Consider the following 24465-nt stretch of genomic DNA (forward strand, 5'->3'; position numbering starts at 1 on the left):
TGATACTATAGATCTCAGCAATTCATGTATCTGATAGAATGAGCTCTGTAGAAAAGCTTCAGTGACTTATTCAGTATTTATCTTATTACAAGGTTTCAATATTATATCTTTGCTCAGTTGATTCATGATGATCAGAATATTTCTACAACTCTTACTCTCAGATAGATTGATAGTGAAGTCAATTGCTACATCTCATCAGATTCTATCAGAGATATTGAGTGCTTTTAATAGATCTTTTCTACAGTTCTTTCATGAGATAACAGAAGAATAGTTCTTATAGTTTCAGACAAAGCATCTGATACTGTTTAATATCTCAGATCAGTAGAACTCTGAGAAGATTATTCTATACAGTTGTTCACAGCCTGAATAACTGATCATATGTAAATCATGCATCTCTTGCATTATCTGAGTGTGTAAGAGTTCAGAGTGAGAGACTCAGTGTCATTCACAGAATTATAGAGTGTTATTATCATCAATTGAATATTCAGAGATATTGATTCTTATACATAGTTCTGAAGAAAATCAGAGTGCTTCTTGATATACTGCTTTAGTGAGAGTCTGAAGAAGTTTATTCATCTGAGCTGCTGTATACCACAGTTTATTCAGTGTAGAGAAAGTGAAGATATCAATGACAGTTCTAACTGAAGAAGTATATATAGTGTCATGAACTGTTTCATCTTGATCAACTAGTATCTTCAGGTTCAAGAGCCAGTGCTCTTAGTTCATTCAGTGAGTATCTATTACATTAGATGACATATCTTACTCTTGTTATAAGAGAGTATCTATCATTGAGTTTTGACTACTAGAATGGTAGTGTATTGTAAAATGAAAGCAGCTTAAGAACTCAGATCATCATATCTGTCATTCAGTGAGTTTATAAGTAGTTGTGAAGTATTTAAGGTTCTTATGATCTGTGACTATCTCAAATTCAGAGACACTTTGAAGTTCAGAGTCTCATTCTTCTAAACAGTGTATAATTGTGAGAAGTTTCTTATCATAGATCTCATAATTGCATTCAGCAGGACTCAGTTTCTTAGATATAAAGACATATAATTGCAGAACATCTTCATTATCATATTATAATATTACTTCTTCTATCATATAGTCAGAGAAATCAGCTTTAACAACTGTCTTACAATCAGAATTAAATATTATCAGTAAAGAAGTATTAATGAATATCTTCTTCATCTGTGTAAATGCAGCTTCAGTATTCACTGATTATTGAAATACTGAGTCTTTCTTAGTGAGATCTGTAAGTGGTCTTGTAATATCTGAGAAGTTTCATATAAATCACTGATAGAAGTTAGCAAATCTGATGAAGCTTTGTATATCTTTCACAGTATATAGAGCTTCTCATTCAAGAATGATAGAGACTTTCTCAGAATTCATTCAAATTCTCTTATCAGCTTCTATAATAAAACTCAGATACTTGATACTCTTGACTTTAAAATCATACTTATCAATATCTATCAGTAGTTCTGCTTCTCATAGTCATTGTAATATCTTTTGCACATACTCTTGATATTCTTTTCTGAATTCATTGATAAAGATGAGAATGTTATCTAGATAAGCAGATACAAACTCATCAAGAAAATCTCAGAGTGCTTAGTTAATATACTTCTGAAATGTACTGAGAATGATAGTCAGTTCAAAAAGTGTGACTATTCATTCAAAGAGATTATAACATGTTTGAAATGCTGTAAGTCATTCATCTTCTTCAGTGATATGAATCTTATGAAATGCAGTGATAATATCTAGTTTTATAAATTATTGAGCTTATCTGATTCATGCTAGAATTTCATTGATGAGAGATAAGAAGTATCAATCTTTCTTTATCAATCTGTTCAGATCTCAGTAGTTCACACAGAATCAGAGTTCTTCACCTGATTTCTTTGTAAAGAGAATAGAGGCTGCAGTGAAAGAGTTGCTAATATATATAAATTCTTTATTCAACAGATCATTGAGTGTCTTTTAAAGAAGAAGAAGTTCATCTCAGAATATGTTATAAAGAGAGTCTCATAACAGTTCAGAATTCTTATTATTCTTTTTCTCTAACTTAATACTGTGATTCACTCTGAGATCTTGTAAGAGAGATATGTTCATAATATTGTCTTATCAGAAGATATCTAGATATTCATGATATTATTAAGAGAGTTTCATATGAGAATCTGTTATTATAATATGAGATAATTTTTCTAGAGTCTTTTTAATATCAGTCAGACTGATAAAATAGATTGATATATAATTCTACTATCAGTAATTCTTTCAGTGACTTCTTTTTCTGAGTATTTTATAGATATTGACAGAGATCTGTGTCAGATCAATAGTCTTATAAATATCATCTTTGTGAATTCTATCATTGTTAGAGAATATCAAGCTTCTGTTTTAAGTATTTAATAAGATGCCTTGTTCAGATAGTCAGATAAGTTCTAATATAAGATTATAATCAACATTATTAACTTCATATGCATAGACATCTTCATGTTGATGTTCTTTCACATCTATAATCAGCTTCATCATGTAACAGATACAAATGTCTTTTGAATCATCAAATTCTGCAAGAAGTTGAGGTTTTGATAAAGAAATACACTGAAGATTATAATATCTTATAACTGAAGATTTTATCATTGCATAGTAACATAGACTGCTGTCTATCATGACTTTTATATTATACATCTTATCAATTATAGTAGATATAAGTATCACATTTATTGTCATCTTCTCTTCAAATCATTGTTATTCAACCTCTTCAAGCTTCTGTTTATAAATTTGAATAGAAGCTAATCTTTTCTCTGTTTTACTGAGACATTCTCATAGTTATCTTCTGAATCTTTCTCTAATGTAACATGATTGATATGAACAGACATTGATTCATTCTTTAAACAAGAAGATACTGATCTTTCTCTTGAGTATGAAGATATATAGATTGATTAACAGTTGAAAGCAATGTGTTCTGATTAATTACAGTTAATATACACTCTATGTTGATGTCAATCAGCAACTTCTTCAGAAGTGATCTCAGGGACTTGAAAGTCTGTTCAGACAGCAGAGACTCTTGCTTATGTATAGATATTCAAGTCTACTCAATTCATGACATCTGCATCATTGTTATTCCTCAGTATGAGTGTATAAATCACTGAGATGTAATATCTTCTGTCACTGTTCTGTATATTCTTGAGCTTAGTAAGACAGTCATTCATTATTCAGAGCTGTATGTAGAAGTCTTTATAAGTCTGATCTTCATCTGCACTTATAAGAACTTGTAAGAGTTCAAAAGTTAATGTCTTCTTAAGTATGCTAATCTTTATTTGATTCTCTTAAGATTGATTATCTGCTTCTAGAATCTTGATATTGAAGTCAGAGATGAATGTTATAAGAGAAATATTTCTCTGTCAGATACTCTGTAGTTAATCTAATACTTTCTGTTATATAACAGTGTCTCAGAACAGAATATCAAGATGTTTCATAATATTATCAGATATTCACAACACTGATTCACATGCTTTCATTCATGAATGAAACTTCTATTTTATATGATCTTTCAATCATTCATTGATATATTAATCTTGATTGATTAATGAACTGATGACATCTTCATCTACACTCAGTTTTATAAGTATTTTCATTCTTTATGATGAGTAGAGAGTGAGATCAGAAGTATTGAAATATGTAGAAGTATCTAAGTATTCTTTTAGTACTTTTATATTTGATTCTGTAGGTGTTAAAATTGTGTGAGTTAGTTATTAAATCTCTTTGTATTAGTATTGTTGAGTTGTATGTATATTAGCTATTTATTATTATTGTAGTTTCAACATTACTCAGAGTCACTGTGACACTGTGTCTATACTTATATTCAGAGATTCTTTCATATTATTATTAGACATAATTATATTGTTTATCAGATGTGTGATATCTGTGAAATTTGAAGAAGTGTAATTATATGAATATCTTATACATCTGAGTGTCAGAACTCTCAGATCTTTCACTAATATTCTCTTTGTAGAATCTTATTACAGGGTCAGAATGACTGATAAGCAGCTTCTATTTAAGAACTCAGTGTTCACTTAACTGTTTCTCTATTTCTTACACATTGTTACATGTTCAGATATCTCTTGATGAATAATTATTTCTAATGAGAAGATAATGTGTGAATAATCATTTTCTAATAAGAAGATGATGAATGTTTTTATAGTGTAAGAGGTCTACACTGAATAGATCAGTATAATATTGATAGATCTTATATAACAAAGATAAAAACATTAGAGAAGAAAAAAAAGAGAAAGTGTGAGAATCAGTAATCAAGGTGGATATTTATACGCGTATGTGATGGTGTACGCGGTGGAGCTTTGAGGCGGGAGAATATACACCCGTTCATAGCGGCCGAGAATCAGTGATCAAGAATGGCTGAGAATCGGAGTGTACACATTCGAGAATGAAGTGGTTGGAATCTGTGAAGTGTAACAGAATAGTCTATATGATTGATCGAGCGCAGCCCGCCACAATCATGTAATGAGTACAAATGTCTTTTGAATCATCAAATCCTGCAAGGAGTCATGATTTTGATAAAGAGATACACTGAAGATTATAATATCTTATGACTGAAGATTTTATCATTGCATAGTAATATAGATCACTGTCTATCATAGCTTTCATATTATACATATTATCAATCACAGTAGATATAAGAATCATATTCATTATTATCTTCTCTTCAAATTATTATCATTCAATCTCTTCAAGCTTCTCTTTATAAATTTGAACAGAAGCTAATCTTTTCTCTGTTTCATCAGAATATTCTTATAGTTATCTTCTGAATCTTTCTCTAATATAATGTGATTGACACAGACAGATGCTGATTCATTCTTTAAATGAGAAAACACTGATCTTTCTCTTGAGTATGAAGATACATAGATTAATCAGCAGTTGAAAGCAATATATTCTGATCAGTTACAGTTAATACACACTTCACATTGATATTAATCAGTGACTTCTTCAGAAGTGATCTCAGAGACTCAGAAGTCTGTTCAGATGACAGAGACTCTTGCTTATATGTAGACATTTAAATCTACTCAATTCATGACATCTGTATCATTATTATTCCTTGACATGAGTGTATGAGTTACTGAGATGTAATATCTTCTGTTACTATTCTGTATATTCTTGAGCTTGATAAGATAATCATTCATTGTCTGAAGCTGTGTGCAGAAGTCTTCATAAGTCTGATCTTTATCTACACTTATAAAAGTCTGTAAGAGTTCAAAAGTTAATGTCTTCTTAAGCATGCTAATCTTCATTTAATTCTCTTAAGATTGATTATCTACTTCTAGAATCTTGATGTTGAAGTCAGGAATGAATATTGTAAGAGAAGTATTTCTCTGTCAGATACTGTGTAATCAATCTAATACTTTCTATTATATAACAGTGTCTCAGACCAGAATATTAAGATATTTCATAATATTATCAGATATTCATAACACTGATTCATATACTTTCATTTATGAATAAAACTTCTGTTTCGCACAATCTTTCAATCATTCATTGATATATCAATCTTGATTGATTAATGAATCAATGACATCTTCATCTATACTCAGTTTTATAAGCATTTTCATTCTTCATGATAAGTAGAGAGTGAGATTAGAAGTATTAAAATATATAGAAGCACTTAAGCATTCTTTCAGCACTTTTGTATTCAGTTCTGTAAATATTGAAATCATATAAGTTAATCATTGAATCTCTTCATATTGAAGTTATTGAGTTGCACGCATGTCTGCTATCTGTTACTGTTATAATTTCAACATTACTCAGAGTCACTGTGACATTACATCTATACTTACATTCAAGAGTTTCATATTATTATTAGACATGATTATATTGATCATCTGATATATAATATCTGTGAAATCTGAAGAAATGTAATTATATTCTTATATATCTAAGTGTCAGAACTCTCAGGTCTTTCACTGACATTCTCTTATAAGATCTTTATTATAAGACTAGAATAACTGATGAGCAAGCTTCTATCTGAGAACTCAGTGTTCACTTAACTATGTTTTCTCTTTCTTACATATTATTACACATTCAGATATCTCTCAATAAATAATCATTTCTAATGAGAAGATAATCAACATTTTTATAGTGTAAGAGGCCTATGCTGAATAGATCAGTATAATATTGATAGATCTTATATAACAAAGATAAAAATGTTAGAGAAGAAAAGAAAGAGAAAGTGTAAGAATCAGTGATTGAGATGAATATTTATACATGTATGTGGTGGTGTATGCAGTGAAGCTTCAGGGCAGAAGAATATACACGTGTTTGTAGTGACTGAGAATCAGTGATCAAGAATGACTGAGAATCAGAGCATACATGTTTGAGAATGAAGTGATTGAAATCTGTGAAGTGTAATGAAATAGTCTATATGATTGATCAGGCGTAGCCCGTCACAAAATTAAATAATATTTTTTCTCTGATATCTTCTACACTTAATTTAATTATTTTAAAATCAAAAGTTTTATATTCTGAGTAAATTATTAAGCTAAGTAATCATTCTCTGAATTAATCATATATGTTTATATAATGTATTCTGCATATAGTTTTAATCTTTAATAAATAATATTAATATCTTATTACATTGTTATGCTATAATTGAAAATTAACAGCTCTATAGAGTGCTTTTTGAAGTTTGTTGAGTTGAATGAGTTTATTTGATGATGAGTCACGTTATCTCAGTAGTAATGATTAGTAAGAGGTCCGTTATCCTCCGAGAGAAGATTGCCATAATAGTGTAGAATAGTTAAATGTTGTGTATTGATAGATCTATCTACAAGAATATAATACAGTGGTGAGTCACATGATCTAGTGAGAATGCTAACCACAACAGCTGTAAGAGTCAACACCCCCTCTTGAGATAACAAGAATCACATACAAAAACACTCAAACCACCAAGATAGTCTGTCAAAATCAAATACAAATGTAAAATTAAACATTCTCAACTTTTATGTCTGTAAGACCTAGCAAAATCATGAATCGCGCAAATGTCACAGTGTCTAGAGATTTAATGAGTTCATCCACTGCTATCTGAGTGATGAGAATGTATTCTAAATCAATGACCCCCTGATTCAACTGCCAATGTTAAAAATGAAAACACATGTCAATGTGCTTGCTTCAGACTGTAATGACTGCCATCTTTGTGAGATCTATAGCACTCTTATTATCAGTGAGAATCTGTATCAGAGATGTAGTGATGAAGTCAAGCTCAATCATGAGGTTCTGAATTCATGTTGCCTCACAGACTGCCTCACTAAGAGTCACATATTCAGCCTCATTGAAACTTAGAGATATACAAGGTTGCTTCACTGAACACCATGAAATCAGGCTGTCTGCAAGCTTAAAAACATAGCCGGATGTTGATTTTCTATCATCATTCAAGAGGCCGGCTCAATCAGAATCCGAGTAGCTGAAGAGTAGGTAGGAATCATCAGACAAATCAGAGATAATGAAAAGATCAGTAGGAATGAAAAGATTGATAGAAGCAGAAGAAACAGACCCCTCATACAGACTGTGTCTGTAGAAAATGCTCAGATTCATGATTCCTTTCAAATAATGTATAATGTATAATAGGGCCTTTCAACATTGAAGTGTTAAATCAATGTTTCATTGAGTGAGTAGTAAGGTAGTGTAAGTAATATCAGGACATGTTTTAACTGTAAGATATTGCAAGTAACTCACATTATGTTGATATTACTGAATTGTGAAATCAGTCTCTTTCTCAGATATAGGGAAATCATTAATGCAGAATTCATTCTTCATTGATATTCTAGTGACAGCTGCATTATCAAGATAGAAATCTTCAACAAGGCATTTGATATATTAACAATGTGTCAAATCAATTCTCTTGTCTGAACAATTGATCTTTATACTCAAATACTTGATTAACTGGTATAGATTCTTAACTGCTAATTTCTCACTGAGTATACTCACTAGTCAATCAGCATTCTCAGAAGCTTCAGATATGATGTTGAGATTATCAATGTAGATTATCATATAGAGATGATATCTGAATGTATGATATCAGAGTGCTGAATTATGAGTGCTGACTGTAAATTCAAGATCACTTAACAGAGCTGTTAAGTAATCATATCAGATCTTTGTCACAGGGTTCAGGTTATATAGACTACTCTCAATCACACAGACAAGTGTTTTCAGTGAGCCTGTCTTAAATTCAGTGAGTTGTCTTATATAGACCTTCTTAGTGAGATGCTTATGAAGATATATCATCACTATATTCACTTGACAGAGTATTCAACTGTGTAGTACTGCTATTGTAAAAAGAATATGATTAACAGTATCAGTGATGACAGAAGTGTAGATCTCTTCTCTAGAATTCTTCTTAAGTCAGTTATCATAAATCACTCAATATGATTTCTTAAGAATATCATCAGAATCAGTATTCAGGTCCACAGGCCTATCTTTCTCAAGAAACACTTAACAGTCTGAAGTAATTGATTCATCTCTCAGAACATCAGATCTAGAGATCAAACTCCATGTATTGCATCTCTTCAGATTGATAATCTTGCATTGCATGAACTTCTTTCAATAATCTTCTACTTCCTCTGACTGAGATGTGGCATTCTTGTAGAACTTCGGGAGGTTGCCTGTAATGAGACTTGAAGTGTAAGTAGTCAGCGATTTCGCGGGCTGCAATTATGTGGAATTCGGATCATCAATATTAAGAGTGTCTTCACCATCAACCAGATGAATATCAGGTTCTGGTATACTGGCATTATTAGTGAGTGTCACAGATGTGACAACCGGTTTTTCAGTGATTGAAAGTCTCACATCACTACTGACAATAATCTTGTCAGATTTGAGATGCCATAGGTGATATATTGATGTGTCACTGAATTCAATGATACAATAGGAATCAGCATGTGAAGAAAGCTTATCTGCAGGCCACTGAGATTCATGCAAGTGAACAAAAACCTCTGCATTCAATCAGTGAAAATGCCTCACATTTGGCGGGGTATTTGTAAGTGCACATCAAGAAATCTTATATGAACTTGGAATTACAGAAGTCTCTGCAGTAGAGGACCAAAATTTTGAGTTGTAAAGAACTGTAGATGTGAGAGTATTATTGATTATTATAATCACTGTCTCTAGAACATCTGTTCAGAACTTCTTAGAGAGATTATCTTTCAAAAGAGCAGCTCTAACCTGTCTCATGATAGTGTGAATTCCATGTTTGAAAACACCATTCTGGTGTGATGAATGTGATGCTGTTGATTCTCATTTAATATCATATAAATTCATAACTGTGTGTATACACATGGATTGGAAAACTTCATCAATATCAGTCTGTAGAAAAGCAGGAACTGTATACCTGAGATTACTCATGAATCTGAGCCACAACTCAAAGTATTGAACAGCCTCATTCTTGAACTTTAAAAAATATACTCAGTGATAGCAAGTCACATCACAGGTGATAAGTATTCAGTATTTAGTTCTCTGATGAGACTCTAAGAAGTGATCAGAGAGGTCTTTCAATGTACATTCATCATCTGCAAGATTAATATAAACCTTCTCAATAAGTTGAATAGATCTAGGTATTAGTGTTTTCAAATAATCTCATATCATATCTGTCTTGACACATTTCTTGTAAAAGAACTTAGTCTTAGAATCTTTAATTGTGACTTCAGTATGAGAATTCTTGGTCATAGCAATTATAGCATCAGTGTGAATGTAACTGAGGTCACAGTGTCAGTTCAAAAGAGTCTTTGATATTCTTGTATTCTTGAGGCCTGTATTTGAGACTGTAGAATCAATGTTATTAACAGTAGTAGCAGCAGTCACAGAAAGATCAACTTTTCAGTTAAAATCATACTCATGTAGCATTGTAATATACTTGACTGCCTTGTTCAGATGATTGGGATTCTCATTGAACTTTCATTCATTAATCTTATATATGTTGTTCTAGGCAGTCTGAACTGCATGAAAAATAATGCTGTTTAAGACTCTGCAAATGAAAAATGAGAGAATAGTGAAAGATAATGTAAATTGAAATTCCTGATCTTCAAGCTTTGCAAATAAGAGCAGGTTAACTATAATATTAGAAATATAGTGAACATTCTGTAAGTTAACATCATCACTCTCAATCTTCAAGATGACAGTTTCAATCTTCTTGATAAACCCAGTTCTCTCAGTTGCAGAATTGACAGAGATATTATCATTGAAAGGTTTGATATTTGAGAAAGAATGAAGCTCACTCATCATATTCAGACTTACACATGTGTTCAAATATCAAGATCTAGAGAATGGTTTTTCAGTGACTGTGAAAGAGAAATAGAACTCAATCTTTGTAATTACTGCATTTACTGCTGATTGAGAACTTATCAAGTCATTCTTCTTCTCTTTCTTCTTGTCATTCTTCTTGTCATTCTTCTTTTTCTTTTTATCAGAGTGTAGGATGAAATATCTGTTAATAGTATGTTCATGTCTTCTGCAGTGAGTGCACTTTTATACAGATATACTTTTATCCTCATCTTTATTCTTATTCTTTTTCACAGTTATAGAATCAGTCTGAGACTGCTTTTTCTGTTTAGTGATGATCTTCTTGAATGTATGATTGATCAGTTGCTTCATCAAATTATTAATATTAATGTTGACAATGAGTCTCTGATCAGTGGAGAAAAACTTATTCAAATATGTCTTAATAAACAGTCTTTAGTAATCTTATAGATTGTTGAGAAAAAGATTATAATATACATTCTCAGTACTCTGACAGAGCTCTTTGTGACAGATAATAAGATAGTAGAAATATCTCTGAAAAGTAAGATAATCATTCTTCTTGACTTATAATTTTGTCAATTTCTTGAAGATATTAACTTGTTCTTCTGTCAGTGATATTATATATTCAATATTGATCTTGTCTCACAGAGCTGCAGTATTGTCAGCTTTCAAGATTTCAATAGTAATTTAAACATTTTCAACAAGACTCAATAGTATATATCTATATAGAGACTTGGAATGAATCCTTCACTTCTCAGAATCAATATAATATATAAAAGAAGATTCTCATTGAGTTCTCAATAGAATGTCAGTTTCATTAATAACTTTCACATCAGTTAACATATCAACATGTCAGGCTTCATAATTAGAGTTATTAAATGTAATTACTGATTTAATATCTAGTGTATATTTGACCTTCTTCTGATATTCCTGCAACTCATTTCTTATAGTGTCTCTTTATACAGAGACAGATATAGTAAGATATTAAGTGATTTCAGCTGCAGTTATCTGATTTCATAGCATTATCTATATAAGATTCATAAGATTGTCTGCAGTGTAATAGATAGATTGATTCAGATCATCATTAAAAGTTAGTATTTCAGAAGTGAGAAATGATGAAGAATTTAATAAGTTGAAATGAACAGATTCTGCAGATAAATATTGACTCTGCTTTTCTTTATTCTGAAGTTTCTTCATTATCTTATCATCAAATTTCATACTCTGGTGAAAACTGATCTCAGTCTCATCTTGCAAGTCAGAAGCCTTCTTATAATAAGTGATCATTCTATTAATAAGTTATCTAGTAAAGTGTGTGATTCTGAACCTTGAGCTGAACTCTGAAGTAACAGATGTATCACTCATATCAAGATGACTCTGCTTCTTCTAGATATGTAAAAAAAAAATAAAAAAGTAATATTCTTCACAATGAAGAACACACTTTCTTAAAAAAATAAAGTATATGAATCTGCTGATCAGCAGATTCAGAGAAAATGAAATATCTCTAATAAAGAGTGAGAGTCTTTTCAAAAAAGATGAACTATTCATGTCAAAAATGTTAATGCAATGTTCTAAAAAGAAAAACATGCCATTCAGGCTATAACCTGTAGAATAGTTGAACATTGTGTATTGATAAATCTATCTACAAGAACATAATATAGTGGTGGATCACGTGATCTAGTGGGAACGCTAACCGCAACGGCCGTAAGGGCCAACAAATAGAAGCGGCCGGGCCGGGGGTATGTAATTGTTATTGGATTCATTTCATGCGCTAAACCCTAAATGGCCTCGGCGTACATATGTTGAATAACTTGCCTGCAGCCTCTCTCCTCTTCAGCCGCAGGCTTGATCCTCATCTGCCTGCTCTCGCTGCCAACAATTCTTGGGTTTTGGTGTTCTTCCAATCATCGTCCGCGAGGTGTACATAATGGCTGCTGCATGCGTTGAGGCCAGCCTGACTTTGGCCCCCCGCGTATACCTTGTTAGAGAGCAGCCTCCGCGCAAGAATGGACCTCGACTTTTAACGACAATTAATAGTGTGGTGATGAACCATTCTGATGGGATCACTCTTGACGAAGAAATCATATGCCCCTTGTCATATGCACCCTACATGCGGTTACGCCTCGCTCGCGTCTAGTCTCAGCTACCGGATGCTTGTCTGTGTGTCTGCCTCCCTGTCGAGATCGCCCGTTCTACCTTTCCGACTTCCCTGTCGACTGAAGGATCTGTTGGCCCTCCAACATCAAGTGTTTGGACAAAATGCGTGCAGATGCCTATTTGAATTACCGAATGTATTCGGGCTACCGCCAAAAAGGTAATTTGCTCCTCAGTATCATACCATTACAAGATTACGAACAGAATATTGTGCGTTATCCCGCTCGGGTTTGGATAGCTCAGCGGTCAGTCACCAACTGGAGGGAATTTGAGAAACGAATTGAATGGCATTCAGTCCAAAGTTCCCGCGCGGTCAAAGGACTCATGACGGCTGCTCAATTTCCTGTGCCGTTGTCTCGTCCGCGGACCCCGCCCCCAGACATTACAACTCGCTCACCCGGGCTAGGTGCCTTGGCTATTCCTCTAAACATTGCCAGGATGTGGTTATAGACTTTTTGCATTTTCAGGCTACTTTTTCTATATTTGGTAAATTAACCTGTATTCTTGCTCGACTCGCCTCTTTTTAGTAATATTTACTTTTATTAGATCGAGGCTAAGAGACTTAACTTCCTTTCTTTTTCGACATCCGCACTTGATATGTATATGGGCAAGCCCCCCCATGGCCAACAAACGAGTTGAGGGTTCAGATTTATCGGAATCCTGTATGATCTTCTTTTCAACTGTTGTGAAACCTCGACCTGCTCGACTCGACTTTCTCCTTTTTCTCGTTCGTCTTTGTTCAAATCGTTCTATGGTCCTTGTGGCTTGAATATCCTTTGTTTGCAATTCCTCACAAGATCAGGACCCGGGAGTTTACCCTTGTGGTGGCCCTGGCGTACCATATTTTCCCAGGCAGATCGTGCTTCTTGGAGATACGAAGGCAACCAGTGGATTCACCGCTCCATGCAGTATTTTAATACCTCCAGCTCTGCCACTTGAACGGCGTGGGCTCGGCTTGTGAAGAACGGAACACCGCGGCATTTTGGGGAGGATATAATAATCATCAGTGCTTCCTCTCCCCCACCAATCATCAACATCATCTCACAGCATTTTTGGGATCCAGGACACTCTCCTCATCCCCTAGCTTGGCAAACAGCTTGATTATTTCCTAGCTCTAACGGTTTAGAATCAGAACGTCTCTTTAAATATGCCTCTGAACTGGCTCCAAGACTACCTGGAAAGGCGCAGAATCCGACGGAATGGAAATCGAAGAGTCCTTGATGAGCGATTTGGGGATCCTAATATTACCGCACCGATGGCGGGGGGCTGGAACCAACTGCCAGTAAATTCGACAGCTTCTGGGGAACAAGTCTTGCTGGGTGCTGAACAAGATAGCAACGGAAAGGGATCCAATATCTGGGTGAAATGCTGCCTTTGTGACCGCGAAGACGAAAAGGATACCCCGAGTTCCAATCCCCAGCCTTCATTGACTCGCACCGAGAGGGAGTGCAGTACGCCAAATCCCTCAGCGCGGAACTCTGGTGGTCCTAGCTTCGTTTACAAGCCTGCCAGCGAGGAATTTTTCAAAGAAATGGCCGGGATAGGCAAATCAAAATTGTCACCTACAGGACCCAGTTCGAACGACAGCGAAAAGCACAGAAGCAAAATCTCAACCATAAGCTCTGATGCCAGTTTCGTGGACCCCGTTATGTCGGATATCCCACGTCACCCTTCATATCATAGCCGACCTCGCACAGCATCATCATCAAACACACCTGTTTGGTCCAGAAGCCCATGCAGCACATTCGTTTCCTCCGGCGACAGGCAGCCCTTCCAAACCAGTCCAGCACTTTCATTTTTAAACACGCCAAGCACAGCGAAGCAGAGCTCTGCTGGCAGCATCTATTTAGACCCGGAGAAGACACCACTCGAGCCGGTCAACGAGCGACATCATACCCCGGTCCCCGTCCAACCAACAGTGACGACTAAGTCGAAGAAGAGTCGCAAGAAGCAGAGAGCAGTTACAGAAGAACTTGTTCCTTCGGATGAGGATCTATTTGGATAATCGCATTTTTACTTGTCTTCCTGGTTATATCTGGCTGGCTCAGACTGTTGATATTTTGGACATTGTTCGTCATGAGACCGTACTTTACCGCGGCCATTTGAGTCATCGGGACAGCAGATTCAATATGATTTTCCGTCAATTAACCGCGAACCTTTGACCTACTTGTGGCGCTGTTGGGTTGGATATAGATTTTATTTTACTACGGTCTCTAGACCTATTGTAACTTTAGATTTTTGCATTTCACTTTTTTTTCGTTTATACCCAGGGCAAAACATCCAGTTCGATTTCTTTTGTTACTTGCTTTAAGGTGGTCAATTTCCAACGGGAGGAAACATTGTATACCCTGGTGTACGGAGTTAGTTCTATTATTTTTGGGTATTTTATTGGATAACCCAATCCAGCATATTTGAGCGCTGTATGTTTTCAGTGTTATGACTAACGGATTCATTATGTATGATAAACTTTTGACTCGGGCTCAACATTATCACTAACCTTCATATTCATTGGATCACCATGGTGATAGAATTGTTGTTAAATATCATGTCAAATGGCAGCCCATTGCGGCACAGCAGCGTAGCACTACTGTCTAACGTTTCTTCACCGGCTACACGCGTTTCAATCAACCGTCGAAGCTAATGGAACCCACACTTAAAGCTATCACTTACTCCCTCCTCCCGATCTAGCCAGCATTATTTTTTCGGATGGTAAACGATTCGTCGTGAACCTTTGTTCCTCCCAGGCTACTTTGCGAAGGTACCTTTCGACTGGGTCTCCAACGCCATGGTAGACCAAAGAAGTTGGCTTTTGGCCCCCAGGATCTTGTTGCTGCCAACAGCCGTTGCCACCTGTCCAATGTTGACCCAGTTGCAATATTCCTTGAATGACCCGTTCTTGCTTTTTTTTTCCCCCTGTGGGTTTTTTCGAATTCTTTTGTGACCTAAAAAGAAGGACTCTGAGATGCAGGGGCACCAGTTCATATCCTAATAGCCAGTGGCGCGACACACATACAGTACAAGGCAAGCTTCCCCTCTCCTCCCTTTTGCCCTTACCCCTCTTTTTGTTCATGACCATGCGTAACAGAACCTAAGCTGTGATTTTCTTGTGCTAATGTCTGACAGGGGTGGCTGACGGGTAAAACCACACTTGTTTCGGTCGCCTATTGCCGATCAGTGCATTCCTTTGCGTTTTCTTTATCCGATGAAGCGGGAGAAGGCAGGAGAAAGTCACCAACAGCAATGCAAGCGGCCGTTAGGACTGATTGGGAGACCATTTCTGCAACAATTCTGGACTATGTTAGCGTGAGGATTCGATAGGTGTCTTATAGTTGTTTGGGGGGGCGTGCTTTGGGGGCTGCAATGTTTGATCGCTTAACACGACCAACTTTTAGGGCAAGATTTTGTGCTCTAATTTTCGTATCAATCGACTTCGGCCCCAAACCTATCAGGTGGGTGAGCTTGCTGCTTCCTGCGGGATGGCTTTCGGCCTGACTCGCGAATCGATCGCTCAGTTAAACACTTCTTTGAAGTTCAGGCGAATACATCTGCGATTTCAACTTGTCCATTTTCCAAATGAAGACAACGGGAATGATTACAGAAATGCGGGGCAATCGGCGGTATGGAACCTCAACCTTAAGTTAGGATTCCAACTCTGACAATTGCCCGGATACCTGCTGCCTTCGGGTGATGCAAGTGTATTCGGTCAGCTACATGACTCAGCCAAAGGATAAAGAGGCTGGCTGCTTATCCGAACCTGGAAGTAACAGGAAGTAATGAACCTGTAAGGTTGTGGAGCAGCGTCCGCCCCAGTGGCGTTGCCATAGCGATCGCTCCGCCTACACGTGATCTCATATGTAATCCATACCGGAAGAACGTAGGGTTATTACACGACCGGATTATGGTTGTTCCACCATTTCAATCAGCGACATGGTCACCGAGCTGTAAATCATAGTTATTATTATTATTATTATTCTTCCATTATACTCATATGCAAGCAGAGCTTATGATGAGTCCTTGTGTGATGTTAAATACAGGTCAAGTGTTAGTTATACAGAAGGAAATACAGGTGTTGAGACCATGCCAAGATAACAAGAACATAGGAAATACAAAGAAGTGACAATTAAATACATGTAATAATAACTTCTCATCCCAGAAACATAGAGCAATTTTGTTGAAGTGATTTGTACACCTCTGTATTTATTAGAAACCTGAGGTGCTTGAGTTCTGGATTTAATGTACCCCTGCGGGTTTCAAACCCACATGCCTTGATTTCCCATGCTAAGGCACTATCAGATGGCTGCATTAACCATTTAGTCACCAGAGCTGTAAATTATAGTATAATAGTGAATAAATGATCAAATCACTGTAAATAAGTTATAAACTGAAAAAATCAATTATCATATTAATAACTGAATTTAATTTATATAATTACTAATTCTAAAAACTATTTTATTTACTAATATTATTCTTTATTGAAAATTACAGATACTTTTATCTAAATTCTTTTAAATTAATTAAATTAAGTTTGTGACAGGCTGCGCCTGATTAATTATATAGACTATTTTATTACACTTTATAGATTCTTTCACTTCACTTCATAGATTCTTTTACTTCACTCTTGAATATATATACTCTGATTCTCAGTCATTCTTAATCACTGATTCTTAGCTGTTATGAACATGTATAGATTCTTCTGTCTTAAAACTTCATTACATACATTATTATATATATGTATAAATATTCACTCTGATTGCTGATTTCTACATCTTCTCTTTCTTTCCTTCTCTAATGTTTTTCTCTTTATTATATAAGATCTATCAATATAATACTGATCTATTCAGTGTAAGTCTCTTATACTAGAAAAATATTCATTGTCTTCTTATTAGAAACAATTATTCATATATTGTCTTCTCAGTAGAAACAATTATTTATCAAGAGATATCTGAATGTGTAATAATGTGTAAGAAATAGAGAAACAGTTAAACAGTGAAATGAACACTGAGTTCTCAGATAGAAGCTTGCTTATCAGTTACTCTGACTCTGTAATAAGATCTTATAAAGAGAGTAAGATCTTATAAAAGAATATCAGTGAAAGATCTGAGAGTTCTGATACTCAGATGTATGAGACATTCATATAATTACACTTCTTCAGATTTCACAGATATTACACATTATTATTATTATTATTCTTCAATTATAGATGTATGCAGTCAGAGACTATGACATCTACCTGAGAACTTTTAGTTCTCAGGGTTTTTCCTATGTCAGTAAAGTTATGTAACGTGGCGGAACTGAAGCAGTGACTAGTCAGTGACATTATATAGAGATAGTTGTTTAAGAAGCTGTATAAGTGAGCTTAACTATCTTGCTTAAATAGTGAGCTTGTAGACTACAGAGTTATTGTGAGAATATCACAGATATGATACTTAGTATACTAAGAAGATTATATGAGATATGCAGTAACTCTTGTATATATTTCAGTAGAAGAAAAATGAATCACTGACTTCTTTTATAAGAAGTCAGTATCTAGCTATTCTATATAGATAATGAGCAGATACCTTCTCTTATTTCATAAGTGAGAATAGTCAGAGTGATATCTCAGCAGTATCTCACTGTTAAGAAAAAGTAATCTGCTAATCTTGTATAGAAGTAGAATTCTTATATTCATTAATCAGATCTTTCTATAATATATCTGAATAATATTATAGAGCAGTTGAAAATCAGTTCAGATAAGATGAAATCATCTGTATAAAAGTGATAAGCTGTATGAAACTGTAACAGAGTCTTGACACAGCTGAGAGTATGATAATACTCTCTTCTTTAAGAGTATAGTCTCTATACTCTCAAGATTATCAGATTAGAAATTATCTTTGTTGTATAATAACAGTTATCAACTGATTAACAGCATATATACTGTGTATGATATAAAGAAATAGATGAGTTTTTCTGCTGATTATATAGATCTTTCTTTACTCATCTTCATTTAAATTAAACATGTGATAAGTGAGTTTCTTATATATTAATTTAAGATGAAGAAAACATAGTTAATAAGTGACTCATAGATCTCTTATTATATTTCATTCTATATATGAAATTCTCTGCAAAAGTGATATGTTTTAGAGATAAAGCTAATAGTAGTGATAGAATTTTTTTGAAAAGATCTCTCTCTCTATAAAATATTTTTCTTTCTCTCTCTCTCAATTATAATAGTGAGTGCATGAGAGTATCATTCTTGAAGAATAATAAAGAACTTATTCTGACATTCTTTAGTGAGTAAATGTCTTTGTAATGTGACTGTGGTCTTCATAACTGTTAAGAAAGCCTGATTGAAGATGAAGATGATGATGTCAACAGACTGCAGAAGCACTGCTTTTATTGTCACATCTTCTTCTCCTTCTTCTCCTACTTCTCTTGCAGCTGTGATGACAGTCATTATACCTTGCAGTGAGATGTTGTTCCTTCTGCCAGTCAGTTTATCTATGTCTAGTTCTTCTTCTACTGTCTCTGTCACTATTGTGATGCCACCCCCTCTCTCAATCAACACAGTGATGTATGACCCTGTGTGATCATTCAGAGAGAACTCTGGAGAGAGCTTGATTCTGAAAACAGTGGCTTCAAGAAGCTTAATCTGTAGTTCTCCTTTCATGGCATGTCTGAGCCCTGCTTGAAATACTGCTGAGTTGAGTCTGCAGAATTCTGCAGTTTCTTTATCTTCTTCTCATGAAGAGACTTCAGTGTGACTTCTGATCAGTACTGTCATCTGTCTGCACTGCACTAAGCAGCTGAAGAAGAGAGAGATTTTATATATCTGTCTCTTCTTTTACTTCTGTTATTTCTGTTGCATCTGTAACAATGATTTCTATCTCTCTGTAAGTATTATCTACTCTACAAGAAGGCATTGTATCAGCTCTGACAAGAAGCTCAGATACTCAAGCAGTACAGAGTAAGAGTCTCAGAGCTTCAAGTATTAATGAATTCTGTCAAGACTGAGAAGATTCTTCTTACTCATCTGCAAAAGAAGACAAAAGCATGAATCTTCAAGATAAAAAAACATCTCAGAATAACTGATCTTAAGAAGAGATTAACTAGCACTGCTGTTGAAAATACTGTGAAGATTAATCACTGATTGAAGAGAATCTCACTTCAATTAAAGCAGATGACTGAGATGCTTTATAAATTAATAAATTAATACTTTAAGTATCTCTCATACTCTTCTACAGTATGCTTCTCTATAATACTGCAGTACTAACTTCTCAGCAGATAAAGATATCAGTATCAGAGACTTCAACAGTGAAAAATGAGTTTGATAAAAGTATAATTATTAATAAATAGATTCTGAGATTTCTCTCTTTTTACTTTTTCAGCAGACTGTGACTTTATTTAGAATAGAAGCAGCTCACAGATTAATAATATTAATCTTTATTAATTTTAAATATCTCTTTTTTTAACTGCTTCAGGAATTTTATACTTATATAGTCTTATTAAACTTCTAAAAATTCTTTAAGAGAAAATAGAAGAAGAGTACTATAAAGTTGATAAGACATCAGCTCATTACTGTAAGATTATCTCTAAAAAACTCTTTGAAAAAAATAAGAAGTTCTAAGCAGTATTTCTTACTCAATATCTCTGATATGTAATAAGATAATCTCTACTAGCTGTCTCATAGCTTGCAATCTCTTTCTCAGCATTTTTCAAATACTTAAACAGTTCTTATAAATTCTCTGATAATGAATAATCTTCTTATTTAACAAGATATTAAAGCTTGTTATAATATATTCACTTATTCAATATTTTCTTCATAAGATATTCAGTATCACTCTTAATCTCAATATTATTCAGTCAAGATAACTTCACTTCAGAGTATTGCTTATAGAGCTTCAAATAAGAAATATGAAAAATAGAATGAATTGATTTCAATTCTGTAAGTAATTTTAACTTATATATCTATTTACTTATCACTCTTGTTACTGAGAAAGATTCTAGTCATCACTCACTGAGCTTTTTATACAGTCTTATTATCTTGATATTCTTTGCTGAAAGTAGCACTTGATTCTCTATCAAGAACTTCATTGAAAGATATTTTTAATTATAGTATTTTATCTATCACTTCTGAGCACAGTGAATACTTTTCACTGTCTTCTCATCAATTTTATTCAAAAGTTTCAATCTCACTTTTACTTCTAACACTGAGAGATACTCTGTTCTCTGTATCTATTTAACATTCTGACTGTCTATCTCTTTCTTTGAAACATTGTCTGCAATGTCACTGAATAATGAAGAATTATATTCATAATAAGTATAGAAAGAAGATATCTTTAAGATTGTATTCTTTATATTGTTATATACAAAGTCAGTGATTAGAACATATTTGAGTTAATTATTCTGATAATATGAATAGAATACTTAAAGATACTGTTCTAGTGTCTGATTCTGATGTTCAGTCTGATCATCTGTCTGCAGATGAAATGTGATACTGAGAAGACATCTTATTATAAGATAATAGCAAAAAGTCAATCAGTATTTACTGATGAAGAGGAATTCTTGATCTGTTATCAATGATCTCAGAGTACTGTGATTATAAATAATGATATCTAAAAACAGGTCAGTCAATTCAGAGACTTTAATCTTTTTATAAGTAGAGATATATCTGATTATCTTCATGAAGTAGTTAATAATGATCAAAATTGAATTATATTCTTTAACTCTTGTTAACTTCAGTAGATCAACTATGAAATTCATTGATAGATTCTGTTATAAGCTTTTTAAAACAGACAGTGACACTAACTTACTGTATTACTTATACCATGAAATCTTTATCTTTTGACAGATATTATAAGTTTTAATATACTCTTTGACATCTGTCTGAAGCTTGTCTTAAATATATTTATATTTTAGAAGCTTCTCAGTCTTCTCTAACTCAAAGTATTCTGTATGAGAATTATTATAATGAATTCTCAATAACTTCTAGCACACTGCTCTGCTATGAGAAATAAAGACTGAATCATTCAGCAGTAGAAGTTCATATTCTTCTAGTTATCAGTGACTTGATTTCTTAGCAGCACTGCTCTGCTCAGAGTCTGTCTCTTTCAAGTTCAAACTGAATTCTTTCTTCTTTAACTTCTGAATTCAAGCTGCAGTAGAGGCATTTCTCTTCTATAACTTATTAATAAATTTTAAAAGTAGTCAGATTGAAAGATTATAGATCATTTTATTCTTTATTAATTCAATGATTGTAAGATATAATATAAGAAGTTCATAATCTTCAGTGTCAGTTCTCTGCAGAGATCTGAGTTTTCTTTCACCTTCTATACTGAGTCATGCAGCTGTCTTACTGACACTGTTTCTGAGCTTCAGAGAATTTCAATTCTCTGCAGTCAGCTTCTTCTGCAGTGATAGCAGAGATTCTTTTATAGAATTCTTCTCTGTATCAATAATATTATAATCAGGCTGTCTAGACAGCATGTCAGTGAGATTAAGCTGATCTGAATAATATCAGATATAGAAATCATACTCTGAAAGCAGCTTCACTCACCTGACTTAATATTCTATCAAGCTCTTTATTGTCAAGAAGTAACATAGATTTGTATAATCAGTAAGAACTTACACTGAGTACTTACTACTCTGAAGATAATGTTATCAGATCTTAAAGAATTTGACAATTACTAATATCTTCTAATTATAAGTATTATATCTTCTCTGCATGAGTGATAACTTCTTGAAGAAGAAGATCACTAATCTTCATTCACAGTGTCTTATAGACTTCATGAAAAAGCCTTCTTCTACAGACAATTCATTGTCTGTTTTCTCAGAAGTGATTATTCTCTGATTCTTTCAATGTTAAAAGATCTTCAGTATCAACTGTGAAAAGATTTCATAGATCTCATTTTCAGATGTATCAGTCTCACACTGACTGAATAAGTTGAGATCAAAGTGATTCAGTATTATAACATCTGTGAAAGCTTGTTTCAATTCTGTAAACATCTGCACAGTGTCTTGAGTGAGAATAAACAGTTCTATTTTTCTGTCTTTCACACTTCTCTTTAACAGATCTGTAAGGAGGGCAGTAATTTATAAATATATATAGATAAATTATCTATAGAAATTTACAAATTCTAGAAACATCTGTATCTCACAGTACATCTGCAGCACTGATCAGTTCTCAATAATGAAGACTCAGCTCCTGTTCATTGAAATATCATTCACTTTAATAATATAATTCAAGAAATCAATCTCCTGCATGTAGAATGAGCATTTTTCAGTGTTTGTATAGAGTTGATACTGTCTCAAGTGACTCAACACTTCTTGAACATGAGTATCATGTTCTTTCTCTATTTTTGAGAAGATTAGAATGTTGTCTAAGTATACTATGCAGAAGACATTGACAAGGTCTCACAGTGCCTCATTTATATAGATCTGAAAGATGGTCAGAGCATTACAAAGATTAAAAGATAAAACAAGATATTCAAAATTGCTGTACTTGATATGAAAAGTCATTTTTTAAATATCATCTTCATTAACTCTGATTCTATGATAGATATTCTGTATATTAATCTTTGAGAACATCTTTGCTTCAGATAATCAATCAATCATCTTGTCAATTAACAGTAATGAATAGTAATTCTTAACTATTATCTTATTGAGATCTCTGTAGTCTACACATAGACATAGCCTATCATTCTTCTTAAGTATAAAGAGTATAGACATCTCTGTTGAACTCTTTGATAAATATATTCAGTTCTTTGATTGCACTTCTTCAAGATATTTATACAGAATATTCAATTCCTTTATAGACAAGTTATAAAGAAGTCTGTACAGTGTCATTACACTGTCTTCAAGATAAATCTTATATTATATCTTGATATCAGGAAACTTTGCTGCTTCTCTTTTTGAAAAGACATTCTTAAAATCTGTAAAGAGATGTTATGTATATTCATCTTCAATAACAGATACTGCTGCTAATCTTGTAGTGAGAGTGATCACTTCTTTATCTATTCTCAAGTCTCAGTTATCTGCTATACAGTATATTGACTCAATCTTTTTCTCAAGATTCTTTTAATAAAACTCTTTAGATTTCTCTATCACTGTCTCTTCATCAGTGAGACAGTACTGTTATATCTGAATAATTCAGTCAATGAGAGAATTGTTTTCTCTCAATTATAAGAGATCTAGAATAACATTCTCATTTATGATATTAACTGTATGAAGAAGCAGACTGCTCTTCTTAAAGATTTCTTCTGAGTCTGTGATCACACATCACACTTGAATTATACTAAAATGATAGTATTTTATTTCATTAGTAAATTTCACATGATCTGACAGATCTATCTTCTTTCAACTCTTCATTAAAGAAAAGAAATAGAATATGAAGTTAGTATTTATCTCAGAGTTGAGTAGATATCTCACTAATATCTTCTTATTCAGAGTATGTATTGTGATTGTAACATGAACTCAGAGATATAAGAATTATCAATTCTTCATTTCTTTCTCTTCTTTATCTTCTACAGATACATTTATCAGAAGAGAAGTTGATTTTGAAAAGATATCTTCTCAGTTTCTTCTCTTCTTCAGCTTCTTATAATCACTGACATAGTAATTATCAGCTCTGCAGTTGAAATAGAGATCTTTATCAAATCTTTTTTAATATTTCTTCACAGTGAGTGAAGAATTAGAATACTTGAAATTCTTTTTTACTTTCTCTATACTGAAGCTATCATGACACTGTTTAGATCTTATCATTGATTGCTTAGAAGAAGTCTTATTAATCTTTTTCTTAAAGAATTTATTATTTAAATAGATTCAGAAAGCTAGATTAACAAGCTCAGTGTAATTGATAAGTGAACTCTGATATTATAATATTATTATCTGCATCTTATGAGTCAGCTTTGTGAGATAAAGCTGTGTTTTTAATTGATTCAAATTATCAGTCAATTTCTCTCAATATTCTTCAAATCTTATATTGAAATCAGAAGAATTCTCATTATTTTATTAATATAATAAGTTGAACTGCTGTATCACTGTGAAGCTGTG

General features: G+C 33.5%; 4 protein-coding genes across 7 annotated transcripts; 3 read left to right on the plus strand and 1 right to left on the minus strand.

Annotated features, from left to right (window-relative positions):
- Positions 1 to 12211: 12211 nt before the first annotated feature.
- BDBG_16571 (uncharacterized protein) lies at positions 12212 to 12421 on the plus strand (the record flags this gene model as incomplete). Its single annotated transcript, XM_031724499.1, has 1 exon — positions 12212 to 12421. One exon carries the CDS (start codon positions 12212 to 12214, stop codon positions 12419 to 12421), a length of 210 nt encoding a protein of 69 aa, XP_031577082.1.
- A 122-nt stretch (positions 12422 to 12543) lies between these two features.
- BDBG_16572 (uncharacterized protein) lies at positions 12544 to 12888 on the plus strand (the record flags this gene model as incomplete). Its single annotated transcript, XM_031724500.1, has 1 exon — positions 12544 to 12888. One exon carries the CDS (start codon positions 12544 to 12546, stop codon positions 12886 to 12888), a length of 345 nt encoding a protein of 114 aa, XP_031577083.1.
- A 697-nt stretch (positions 12889 to 13585) lies between these two features.
- On the plus strand, positions 13586 to 14443 carry BDBG_02448 (uncharacterized protein; the record flags this gene model as incomplete). The annotated part of the gene is made up of 1 exon (XM_031720792.1): positions 13586 to 14443. One exon carries the CDS (start codon positions 13586 to 13588, stop codon positions 14441 to 14443), a length of 858 nt encoding a protein of 285 aa, XP_031577084.1.
- Positions 13622 to 16173, minus strand: BDBG_02449. 4 transcript variants are annotated; one of them, XM_031720793.1, is made up of 3 exons: positions 15786 to 16173; positions 15109 to 15726; positions 14346 to 15047 (listed from the first exon to the last, which is right to left on the minus strand). In XM_031720793.1, the coding sequence occupies exons 2-3, from the start codon at positions 15512 to 15514 to the stop codon at positions 14944 to 14946; spliced, it is 510 nt and encodes a 169-aa protein (XP_031577085.1). In that variant the 5' UTR covers positions 15515 to 15726; positions 15786 to 16173; the 3' UTR covers positions 14346 to 14943. The 4 variants fall into 4 exon arrangements, with proteins under 4 accessions (XP_031577086.1, XP_031577085.1, XP_002627778.1 ...); XM_002627732.2 differs by having other exon boundaries at positions 14346 to 14786; positions 14936 to 15726; XM_031720795.1 differs by having other exon boundaries at positions 14346 to 15726.
- Positions 16174 to 24465: the final 8292 nt, after the last annotated feature.

Source organism: Blastomyces gilchristii (assembly GCF_000003855.2).
Source record: "Blastomyces gilchristii SLH14081 genomic scaffold supercont1.3, whole genome shotgun sequence".
Classification (NCBI taxonomy): Eukaryota; Fungi; Ascomycota; class Eurotiomycetes; order Onygenales; family Ajellomycetaceae; genus Blastomyces; species Blastomyces gilchristii.

What these genes read in the sequence shown, in the direction of transcription:
- BDBG_02449 (XM_031720793.1), bottom strand. Translation starts at nt 15,514, where the DNA reads ATGGTCATGAACAAAAAGAGGGGTAAGGGCAAAAGGGAGGAGAGGGGA. An exon ending in GGCTAGATCGGGAGGAGGGA is followed by an intron (nt 15,048 to 15,108) that starts GTAAGTGATAGC and finishes AAACGCGTGTAG; the next exon opens with CCGGTGAAGAAACGTTAGAC.